The 12,085-nt window shown below is 45.0% G+C and overlaps 1 protein-coding gene across 2 annotated transcripts; it reads right to left on the bottom strand.

Annotated features, from left to right (window-relative positions):
• Window positions 1–1,574: 1,574 nt before the first annotated feature.
• On the bottom strand, window positions 1,575–10,867 carry Kpna2 (karyopherin subunit alpha 2). Of its 2 annotated transcripts, none has more exons than XM_090349912.1 (11): window positions 10,744–10,867; window positions 9,406–9,508; window positions 9,129–9,266; window positions 7,642–7,730; window positions 5,459–5,727; window positions 4,714–4,808; window positions 4,365–4,628; window positions 3,575–3,808; window positions 2,927–3,109; window positions 2,147–2,296; window positions 1,575–1,921 (listed from the first exon to the last, which is right to left on the bottom strand). In XM_090349912.1, exons 2-11 carry the CDS (start codon window positions 9,478–9,480, stop codon window positions 1,829–1,831), a joined length of 1,590 nt encoding a protein of 529 aa, XP_090206038.1. In that variant the 5' UTR covers window positions 9,481–9,508; window positions 10,744–10,867; the 3' UTR covers window positions 1,575–1,828. The 2 variants fall into 2 exon arrangements, with proteins under 2 accessions (XP_090206038.1, XP_090206039.1); XM_090349913.1 differs by lacking the exon at window positions 10,744–10,867 and adding an exon at window positions 10,051–10,150.
• Between the last annotated feature and the right edge of the window lie 1,218 nt (window positions 10,868–12,085).

The raw sequence follows: 12,085 nt of genomic DNA, 5'->3' as shown, positions 1-12,085 counted from the left end.
TACTTAAGCTCTATAACATGGGCACTCACTGGACTTTTCCACTCAAAGATAATGCTCTATTACTTTTTTGCCACAGCTCCATTTCAGTTTTTTAGGTAGTTAATTGAAGACCCTGAGTTCAAGCTTCAGAACTGACAAAAAGTAAGAAAAAGCTCATAACATGTGCCTAAGCTTTGAGCTCAAGCCTCAGAACAGGCACTGAAAAGAAAAAAATAATATATATATATATATATATACATATATATATATATATATATATATAATTCATTGAGATGTGGAACTGCTGGGAAAGAAAAGTTTTGGTGCAGCAATAGAGGAATAGCAAATCAGACGTACTTGGTACAAGTTGATGACCATATAGCGTTTGTCACGTTATTATAGTCATTCTCAACGATAGAAAACTAAGACTGAATAAAATAGCATGCTAAGAATTTTATCTAAAGTATGAAGAAATGTATTTTTGGATATTGGCTATCTCCTGTTCATTACCTCATTATTGAGTCATGCCTTCTTATCAACATGTCTGCTATCCTAGCCCTTCAGACACCATAAAGTTTCTCCCACCTTAAAGCAAACACCCAGTGTCCTTCTACAGTCTTATCTCTTCTTAGGTTCAAAACTGTGGCAAGCAGGACCCAAAGCAAGGTGGGAAGGGAGGGGTGTGGGTGCAGAGCGGGTGTGTCCCACCTCCAATATTAGCCAGGGCACCACCACACAACCTTCTACAAGATAAGTGTTCCAATATTTGTGTTCTGCTGGGCACAGGTGGCTCGTGATAATAGTCATCCTAGCTGAGAGCTGAGAATCATGGTTCCAAACCAGCCTGGCATCTAATAAACAGAAATAGAGATGTGGCTCAAGTGGTAGAGGCCCCGCTGTCTGCAAGGAGCACTATAGAAAAGTACCTGGAAGAATATACTCACAGTTGTAGCCAGAAAGTCACTGGGTGGGGTGGGTCTCCACTACTGGATCCCTGGGGATCCTTAGGGGATTTGGGGTTTTTTTTTGCCTGTGGCAGTATGAACCCTATTGCCACTTTTGGCTTTCTGGTGGTTACTTGAAGATACATCTCATTGAAGTTCCTCCCTGGGTAGGCTTTTAATTGTGATTTTCAGATCTGAAGCCTCGTGTGTAGCTAGAATTACAGGCATGAGCCACCAGCGTCAGGCCTGGCTAGCTGCAATTCTTTCTTTCGGTTGGTCATGGAGCTTGAACTTGGGGGCCTGGGCACTGTCCCTGAAGTATTTTACGCAAGGCTAGCACTCCAGCATTTGAGCCACAGTGCCACTTACATTTTTCTCAGTAGTTCATTGGAGATAAGTCTCTTGGACTTTCCTGCCCAGGCTGGCTTGGAACTGCAACCATCAGATCTCAGCCTCGTGAGTAGTTAGGATTACAAGAGCTACCAATTCTTACTCAGGAAAGGTAGCCAGCCCATAGCTAGCCAGGACTGTGAGAATCGGGTAGGAATAAGTCAGCACCTCTGATCCATTGATAACCCCTAGTGATGAAGAAAGAGCCCAGCAGGACGAGTCCTGTCTGGACAGCAAACACACGGGTGAGGATGAACCAAGGGAGGGGTGGAACTTAATCTTTATTTACAGGACACTGCAAGATAGGAAATTCCACATAGAAATAAGAAACCCATTCCGAGGACAAGCTTCTTACAGTATGTACAGTTTGGAACTGTTCAAGTATAGTTTTGTTGTAAAAAGTGCTACAATAACCACATTTAAAAAAAAAAAGAGTTCTCAGAGAGAGAAAACAGTAAGACAGACATATACCAAACAGTACACAAGGAACATCTTTATGCCGAAGCTGTACAAATCTAGAAGTTAAAGGTCCCTGGAGTACCATCTTGAACTTGGAAAGAATAGCTTTCAGAGGTACTTTCTGGTACAACATTTTGATCTTCTTCTTCCTAGACACAGGAAAAACAAAAAAACAAAAACCCTCAGGTATATGGCACATTTCTAAGCAATCACCTGTCTAAAAGCCTGTATCTCTTCTTAAGGTCTTTGCCAATGTGCCCCACCTTTAATCCTACATCACACAATCTAGTACTCTAAGGGAGGGAGAAAGCCTTTAAGGCTCCACCAGTGTTTTCTGACCTGTTCAAGTTAACACCGTCCATGATGTGACTCACCTCCACTGAGAAGTACTTCTCAATCAGCTTCAGCGAGGCTTTGTACACACTCTCGTTCTCATGGTTCTGAAGTGCTTCAATTTTGTCCAGGCCACCACACTCTTCAATCATTATACTAAGTTTCTCAGTTTCTCCTAGTTTCTCAGCAGCCTAAAAAAGATGCAAAGTTTATTAGCTTCCATTGGGTGTCCTATTTGAATAGAAAAAAAAACAACCCTCCCGTTGAATAATAATATTCATCAGGAATACAAGCTTCACCTCCATTTTTACATGTACAGAGTCTTAGCACCTACTTCTTTTCTGCATCTGTGCCAACACTGGAGCTAGAACTCAGAACCTGAGCACAGATTGTCCCTTAGCTTTTTTTTTTTTGCTCAAGGCTGGCATTCTACCACTTGAGCTACACAGCTCCAAATTCAGCCTTTTGCTGCTTCATTAGAGATGAGTCTCCTAGAATTTCCTGCTTGGGGTTTGGCTTCCAACTGAGATCCACAGCGCTCGGCCTCCTGAGTAGGAGGAGTGAAGCCCCTGCTGCCTGGCATAAGCCAAAGCCTCAGTACTAGCACAGAAAAGAAAGAAGAAAAAGTCTGGACTTGTGCTATGGTGAATATGCTATCCACATGCTGAGCCAGGAAGAGAACTTGAGCCCATCCAGGCTTGAGGACAAATGAATTAAGCGAAGGACTCTACTGCCTATGACTGAGTTAAGCTAATTAACTCCTTCATTCCCACCCCTGTTAGTTTAAACAATCCAACAAATACCACCATGTTAAAACTTACTTGGAAGATATTTGTAATGGCATCCAGAATTACCAGGATAATTTTGGTATCTTTTGAGTTCAAGAGGCTCATCAATGGTTCTATTATGCCACAGTGAACAAGGTACACAATCTGTTCGACAGACCCACCACTGGTGTAGTTAGTCACTGCCCACACCGCCTCCTTTTGTGTCTTAAAGTCAGCCTGAAAAAAACACAAATAGCTATTTCAGAAGGCTTAATAGTAAAATCCCACAGGTACCATTTCACAAAAATGACAGAAATTACCAACTTGGCTCTAGCCAACCTTAAGTGCCTATTACTTAGCAAAGACTTTTTCATGTGTGTCTGATGGTCCTAAGGCTTGAACTCGAGTGCTGGGCACTGTCCTTGAACTTCTTTTGCTCAAGGCTGATGCTCTACCACTTGAGCCAATAACTCTACCTCCATATTTTTACAGTTAATTGGAGATAAAGAGTCTCTCAGACACTTTTGGCTTTGAACTGCAATCCTCAGATTTCAGCTACCTAAGTTGCTAGGATTCGAAGTATGAGCCACTGGTGCTGGCTTAGCAAAGGATTTTAAGTAGGAGGTCACAAATAAAGGATGCTCCTGAGCCAGCTGGTCCATAACTAGTTACCAATCACTGGATGGAATTCACAATAATTACCTTAGAGAGAACACCCACAAGGAACGGGACCAGTCCATGATTCACCACTTGCTGGATTTGGTCCTGCCGGCCAGCTGTGATGTTTGACATTGTCCACGTAGCTTCTTTCTGAATGTTGGTCTTGGGGTTGGTTAGCAGGCTGGGCATGACGGAAAGGGCTCCTGCATCGATCACAATCTGGGTCTGCTCATCAGTTCCTGTGACAATATTCCCTATGGCTCTAAGTGCAGGAGTCTGAGAAGGCAAACAATGATAAACTTGTTACCTGGGTAACTGGTAAATTGGTTACCTTTGCTTTTTATCCCAACAGTACTCAAACAAATTCTCTATCCTACAAAAAGGTTTTTCCAAATTGATTGTTGGGCCTGAACTCAAGGCCTGGGCACATGGCACTTCTAGTTTTTAAGTCATTAATTGGTGGTGAGTCTCATGAGGACTTTTCTGGCATCCAGCTTATCCTAATTTTTTTTTTGACAAATCAGAAAATCTACCATGACTTCTTTAGCTTTGGGTATTAGTCCTGGGGATTGAACTCAGGGCCTTGGCACTGTTCTCTGAGCATTTTGTGCCCGAGGCTAGCGCTCTACCATTGAGCCACAAATCCATTTCTGGCTTTCTTTTTGGAGATTACAATCTCATGGACTTTCTTGCCCAGGCTAGTTTCAAGCCATGATCCTCAGCTTTTAGCCTCCTGAGTGAGTAGCTAGGGTTACAGGCATGAGCACATACGATTACACCGCAGCCTCATACTTCAAATACTATCTGATCATGTGAAAGGTTAACAACCTACCACAATGGACAATTCGGTGGCTCCTAGAAGATTCACGAGTTGGGGCACGACTCCTGTCTTCACAACCATTTCGATACGCTCATTGGGGCCATCAGTCAGGTAAGAAATAGCCCAGCAGGTGTCCGCCAACACCTCCGGGTCAGTGTAATGCAGGAGGCGGGCTAAAGTAGGCAGAATCTGCTCAACTGCATCTAGTGGGGGTGCAGGATTCTTATTGCGGCAAAGATTTGAAAGTGTCCAGGTGACATTCCGTAAGTAACCACACTGAGGGGAGAAGCACAAAGCAAGTGATGAGGGGTGGAAGACATTAGGCTCAACATAGTCTACCTGGTGACTCTTAGGAACTTACTGTTAAAGTCGACATATCAGGAACTGCAAGGAGAGCTAACAGGGGGTCGACCGCACCATATTTGATAACCAAATCCCGGAAATCTGAACCATCACCTAAAAAGAAAAAAAAAGAACCCCAGATTCATCACAACTACTCCCTCTCTCATTCAGGTGACTCCGTGGTGCTGGGTTTACTTTAATTTTTGTGTGTGATGTGACAGCACTGGGCCCTGAACTCTGCCTCCTGCCCTCCCACTGGCTTTTTCACTCAGGACTGCCATTTTGTCACTTGAGCCACAACTCCACTTCCAGCTTTCTGATGAAAACTTTTCTGATCAGGTTAGCTTGATTGCAGCTTCTTGAGTAGCTGGGATTACAGGTATAAGCCACTAGCACCCAGCTTCTGTCTTTCTCATCCATCATAAAGGCCTATTGCAAACTTCAAACAAAAGTCACTCTTGTTTGTCACATGACCCTTCTCCAAGCTCAGCCAAAGAAATTTTTTGGGGGAGTCCATCTTGGGACTTGAACTCTGGGCCTGGGTGTTATACCCAAGCTCTTCAGCTCAATGCTACTGCCCTATCCCTTTAGCCACAGTGCCACTGCGATTTTCTGGTGGTTAACTGAAGATAAAAGTCTCAGGTTCTTTTGTGCCCAGGGTGGCTTTGAACAGAGATCTTCAGATCTCACCCTCCTGAGTAGTTAGGATGGCAGGCGTGAGCCACCGCGCCCATCTCAGTTCAAAGAATTTTAAGTGTAAGTACCTGCAATGTTTCCTAGGGCCCACACAGCCTGCTCACTGATGTGAGCATGGGGCGATGCCAGCAGCGCAATGAATGCTGGGATGGCGCCTCCATCCACCACAGCTTTGGTCTGTTCTGAGGTCCCAGAAGCAATGTTAGTGAGAGCCCAAGCAGATTCAAACTGAATGGGCCCACAATCAGTTCTGTCCAAGAAGGACACAAATTTGGGGATCAGACCAGCACGGATGATGTTATCTATGGGGGGCTGTTTTTCTCTAGAAAGAAGTTTCCTAAGGGAGAAACAAAGAGAAACGAGTAAGAAGCTTGTGTGAAAACCAATTTAAAATAGAATTCAAGAGTTTATCGTTATATTGGGGGAAGGGAAAAAAAGGGACAAAAACATGAAAAGGGGTATCACTGTGCAAGAAGTAATGCACCTACTACCTAATAAATGTAACTGTAACCCCTCTTTCCATTATCCCAGTCAAATAAAAAAGTGTTTATCATTTTAAGACAGGGGATCATTTCATAGCTCATATTGGCCTCAAACTTGAGGTCCTCTCATCCCTGATAACAAAGGCCATTATGCTCGGTTGCTTTTTTGTTTGTCTTTTGTGGGTCATGGGACTTCAACTCTGGGGCCTGGGCTCTGTGACTGAGCTCTTAAGCTCAAGGCTAGTATTTAACCACTTTGAACCACAGTGGCACTTCCAGCTTTCTGGTGGTTAACTGAAAATAAAGAGTCTCATGGACTTTTGGACGCCCTGGCTGTTTTTTCCCCCTCCCTGGCTGGTTTTGAACTGCAACCCTCAGATCTCATCTCCTGAATAGCTAAGATTACAGACGTGAACCACCAGCAACTGGCTTATGCCCAGATTGTTTGCTTTTTTTTTTTTTCTTTTGCCAGTCCTAGGGCATGAACTCAGGGGTTGAGTACTGTCCCCGGGCTTTCTGAAGGCTAACGCTCTACCACTTGAGCCATAGCACCACTTTCAGTACCAAGGAATTGAACCCAGGACTCTGTACATGCTAGGCAAGCACTCTACCACTAAGCCACGCTCCTGGCCCTATGCCCAATTTTTTTTTTTTTTTTTTTGCCAATCCTGGGCTTGAGCTCAGGGCCTGAGCACTGTCCTTGGACTTTCTCAAGGCTAGAGCTCTACTACTTGAGCCTCAGCACCACTTCTGGCTTTTATATATGTATGTGGTACCGAGGGATCAAACCCGGGTCTTCATGCATGCTAGGCAAGCACTTTAACCACTAGGCCAAACTCCCGGCCTCTATGCCCAATTTTTTAAGACAACCTTTCAGGAATTTGGTCTGGGCACAGAGGGCTGAGGGCTGGTATGGTGCTAGCTATCTTACTGTCAACAACCTTGTTACCCTGAACCAAAGAATTGCCTGTAATTACCTGTAATACAGATTACTCTTCTCTTCCCACAAAAATATCTATGTTGCTGCCATGACTTTTTTTTTGGGGGGGAGGGGTACACTCAAGACCTGAACGCTACTCCTAAGACTTTTCTACCCAAGGCTAGCACTACTGGAGCCACATCCCTGCTTTGACTTTGTGCTAGTTTATTAGAGATGAATCTCACAGACTTTACTGTCTGGACTGGCTTTGAATCGCAATCCTCAGATCTCAGCCTCCTGAGATTATAGGCATCAGGTACTGGCACCCTGCACATTCTTTTGAACTACTGAGAATCTAGCATGTTATTTAATTTCTTTGATTACCAGTGAGGTAAAGCATCTTTCTTTTCAACATTTGTTACGTGCATTATTTCAGCGTACAACTATCAAACCACAAGTATTACTAACCTTTCTGTTACAAACATCACTAGACTAAGAGGGAAAGGTCTAATTATATTTGTTTTTCTAAGTGGCTATATTAATCTCACATAAGAATATTTCTTTCTTTTCTCCTAGTAACTTAAAATGCTACTGTGACCAAAAGAAAAACGTAACTAAAAATAAATAAATAAATAAAGTATACCAAAAGGTCAACACCAATTACTACCGGGGACAGAATTTTAAGCAATTGTAGAAATCATGAAGCTGTACCCAGGAAAAAATTCGCAGTGAAATAGGCTGACACCTGGTTTCACCTGTATTGGACCCAGAGTACCTAGGTCCCCTTCCTAACAAAACATCCCAAAGGCTCACTTCTTAGGCCTTGCCCACTAAGACCCACAAGACTTACCGAGCGGCCTGAGTGGCTTGGAGCTGGCTTTCCACATTGTTGCTATTTATGCCTTTGACAATATCATCTACAGACCAATGCACAGTACCCTGGAAGAAAAGTGGTAGTTCACAAATTACTTTGAAGATTAAACAGATACTAAAATGTATCATTATAAAAGATTGATTCATTTATTTTGGCATTCATGAGGCTTTAACTCTGGGATTGCTCTACTACTTTGAGCCACAGCTCCACTTTTTCTGGTGATTAATTGGAGGTAAAAGTGTCAAGGACTTTTCTGCCCAGCTTGGCCCAGCTACTCACCCTCCTGGTAGCTAGGATTAGAAGTCATTGCCAGGCTTTTGTGACGCTATTTTTAGAATTATAGTCAGTGCGGTCGGGCACTGGTGGTGGCTCATGCCTGTAATCCTAACTACTCAGGGGCTAAGATCTGAGTTCAAAATCAGCCTGGGTAGTCAACTCCAAGAGACTTTTTACTTTCTCTTGCTTCTTCTTTTGATATATATATATATATATATATATATATATATATATATATCCAATTCCATTGTCATCTATGGGACTAAGTGTCCTACTTTCCGTCTTTAGCTAATAGAAACATTGTAAGACACCCCACAACTGTCCTTCCCATAAATTTTTAGTAATGTACTATATGAAACAGGATAAAGAGAAAGGTAAGTTTAAAAGCTACTGTAAATATTTCAGGAGGGGGCCAGGAGTTTGGCCTAGTGGTTAAAGTGCTTGCCTAGCATGCGTGAAGACCCGGGTTCGATTCCTTGGTACCACATACATACAAGTGGTGCTGAGGCTCAAGTGGTAGAGCTCTAGCCTTGAGAAAGTCCAAGGACAGTGCTCAGGCCCTGAGCTCAAGCCCAGGACTGGCAAAAAAAAAAAAAAAAAAAAATTTCAGGAGGAAAAAGACTTGAACAAAGCTGCTAACCACAGAGAAGATAAAAAGAGAGAGAGAGAAAAAAAAAAACAGTTAGAAGTTAAGTCACAAGGGCCAGGAGTTTGGCCAAGAAGTAGTAGAGTGCTTGCCTAGCATGCACTAAGACCTGGGTTTGATTCCTCAGTACCACACACATAGAAAAAGCTGGAAGTGGTTCTGAGGTTCAAGTGGTAGAGCTCTAGCCTTGAGAAAGTCCACGGACAGAGCTCAAGCCCAGGACTGGCACAAAACAATTACTTCTAGATACAGTTAGCAGAAGAACAGGTGGCCCTCTAGAAGCAGGAAGAACACCTGAAGGAAGGTCAGCCAAATGAAAACACTGGAGGCTAGGGATGCAACTTAGTGCTAGAACGCTTGCGTATGTATGACACTCTAGGTTCAATCCCTAGCACTGTCCAAAACAAATAATAAAAGACCTTGGAATCAGCTTTAGTAGATCACAGAGAGTAAATAACCCAGAAAAACAACCAGAACTGACTAGGAACAGATCTTCACACCTTTGCTTGTCAAAAATTTCTCTGAAACAAGATCCACGCACCTGATTGTTGCGGTTCTCCTGCAGTGGAGAAGTGGCATCATCAGGAAAGGAGCTCACATTTCTCCTTTTCAGCATCTGGTCATCTTTCTTAGCTTTCCTCAACTCCACGTTAACTTCTATCCGGCGCCGTCTCATTTCCTGCACACACAAGGTTCTCTCTCACCACACTGTAGCCAAGTGACTTGCTTTCTTTCAATCTCTCCAAGTTTTACCCCTTCTCCACAAGCATCTTCCAACTGGAAGACATTCGAAAACACTAACAACCACAGGTACTTACAGTGCTATCTTTTCCCTTGTTCTTAAATCTGTTCAGACGGGCAGCTGGTGAATTAGCATTCTCGTTGGTGGACATGGTTGAGACAAAGGGAGAAAGCTAGAAGCTGGGAGAAAAAAAAAGAAAATTTATCTTTTTTCATGTTGCTTTGTCAATAAGGAGAGCATCAAGCAAGCACAGAATTATCAGCCATATACTGAGTGAGCCCACCCCTATACCACCGTGAAGTACCTTGAGTTCTCAGCATTGTGAATATAGTTTTAGTCCAAGAATAAATTAGTCCCTTTCTACTCAAGTACTGACTTCCTGGAAAAACTGTCCATCACTAAGCTAGTTTAAGCCATACACACCTTTCAGTTGTGGCATTAAAAAGAAAAAAAGGATCATACGAAAATAGAAGATTTTACCCAACTACTGCCTTGACATTCGAATTAAAAAGCAAAAAAAAAAGATCTATTGCACACTTGTCTTTCCCCATGTATCTCTACCCTGTGCTCCTACGGCACACACTGTGGACCTCTATTGAGAACGGTGACTTTTTAATAACATCTGGCAATCCCAACATTAAGGCAGTGAGATTTACATTCTGGCATCTATGACGGTTAATCCAATCCAAAGTAGGGAAATACAAATGACTTGATGACTTACAAGGAACCTGTGTCCGAAGGGCAATAAATTCGGATGCTCCCGAGAAGCTCTAACTTTACTGTCATTCAGTGACCAAAATAATCAAGTGCCTTTTCCACACTGGAACGTTACATAAGCATCTGATGGCTGACAGTACGGAGCCTGGCATGACAATCTTTGTCCTCAGTCAACACTGGAGTGTCGCATCTGCAGCACCCCGCACTCGTTCTCACTTCCTGATCCTTCCAGGCCAGTGCAGGGAGGGGTCAGCCAGGTCGTCACTCACTAGCCTCCATTCCCCGCGGCTCGCCCACGACGCTGGCACGGCCAACCCCAGGCCCAGGCGCCCGAGATCGCCTTCCCCACACGCCTCCTCCTCCAGCTCCCGCCCCGGCACGCCGCTTCCCGGAATCCGCAGCGCCCGGCGGAGAGAGGAGGCCGGCCGCCGCCCGTCGGGCCCGCCTGGGTCCGGCTGTCCCTGTCGGGATCGGCGGGAGCATTCTGCACCATTCTCAGCGTCCTCAATCCCCGAGCCTGTCTCCACATCAACGAAGCGGGTTCCCCGAGGCCCGGTCCCCCAGGGAAGGCAGACAATCCCCGGGCCTCCCCCCACCCCACCCCGCCCGAGCCTCTCCTCCGCGATCGCCAGGCCCAGCGCAGCCCCGTGACCGCCAGGCGTGACCGCTGCGGCGGGGAAAGAGCCGGGGTCCATACCAGAAGATCGGGCTGAGGCTTCCTCGAGAGGCGGTGCGGGGCTCGCCGGGTGCGGATCGGCTGCCCTCGAAACGTCTAGTGCGGTTCAGCCCGGGGACGGTGTGCCTCGTGCCGCCGGCCGGCCCGATTTAAATTTCCCGGTGACTCTGCATTCCGATTGGCTGGTTCGAGCCCAAGCTGCGCGTCCATTGGTGGATTTGAAAAACACGTTAGGCGGGGCCGGAGGGGAGGGGTCATAAGGCCTAGAAGAAGGAGGAGGAGAAGGAGGAGCGGGGGTGCGGGGGGGGGGGGGAGGGGGGAGCAGGAGGAGCAGGAGGATAGGATGGCATCGCGAGACCAGGGAGCAGTCTTGCGATCCGGGGCGTCCGGCCTGAGCTCTCCAGATCCCGGCATGCCGCGCGCGGGGGCTGAGCTGCCTTTTGCATATTTTTTTGCTAGGCTGCACGGTAATAGGAACTTGGCCGCTGCAAGAGAAAGGAGCAAACTGATTGCTGGCGCCGCGTCAGTTTGTTTCTTGCTTGCTTGCTCTCTTGTTTTTTTTTTTTTTTAAATTGTATTATAAAAGATTTGTATGAAAACTTTACATATAACAAAAGTTTTGTCTGGATAGTTAAAAACTTTTATTAAGTCATTTCAAATGCAGAATTACAAGCGTTCACGTATTCTTGCCCAATATTACTATTTGGACACATTTGGTATTTCTCCATATACGTAAGTGTATTCATGCATAGCTGGCTTTTTTTTTTGGGGGGGGGGGTGGGTCATGGGCTTGAACTTGGCCTGGGTGCTGTCCCTGAGCTCTGCTCTTCAGCCAAGGCTACCACCCTACCCTTGAGCCAAGCCTCACTTCCCATTTTCTAGAGGTTAATTGGACATGAGAGTCTCAAGACTTTTCATGCCTGGGCTGGCTTTGAACCTTGATCCTCAGATCTCAGCCTCAGTAGTTAGGATTACAGGCGTGAGCCACCGTGCCCAGCTCCAATGTATTTTCTTTACAAGGTTAAATTTTCATTTGCTTGAAAAGTCGTGAGTACTGTGCTCCTGGAAGTGTTTCGTGTTGTACATGTATCTATACATTTAATTGTCACTCATCTGTGAGGTGTCTTTGCTACTCCATTTCCCAGATGAAATGAGTAATTAATTGGTCCTGGCTTACATAGCCAACAAATGTCAGAGACAGGATTCAGACTTAGGCATTCTTGTGCTATGATCTATATTCTCAACCATGAAAAGCACCTAAAAGAGAAGTGTGCTATCACAAATTGCCTTTGAAGGGCAGTGCAGCACCAGGTGCCTAGAATTCACACCTGTAATCCTAGCTACTCAGGAGGCTGAGGCCTGA

This window comes from Megascapheus bottae, chromosome 17, assembly GCF_031878675.1.
Source record: "Megascapheus bottae isolate mThoBot1 chromosome 17, mThoBot2.hap1, whole genome shotgun sequence".
NCBI lineage: Eukaryota > Metazoa > Chordata > Mammalia > Rodentia > Geomyidae > Megascapheus > Megascapheus bottae.
This window is presented reverse-complemented; position numbering and strand designations above follow the sequence as displayed.

Coding starts and splice junctions, on each gene's coding strand:
- Kpna2 (XM_090349912.1), bottom strand. CDS start 9,480: ATGTCCACCAACGAGAATGCTAATTCACCAGCTGCCCGTCTGAACAGA. Junction 9,267..9,405: donor ACAAGGGAAAAGATAGCACT/GTAAGTACCTGT, acceptor TTGTGTGTGCAG/GAAATGAGACGGCGCCGGAT. Junction 3,809..4,364: donor CCACCGAATTGTCCATTGTG/GTAGGTTGTTAA, acceptor TTGCCTTCTCAG/ACTCCTGCACTTAGAGCCAT.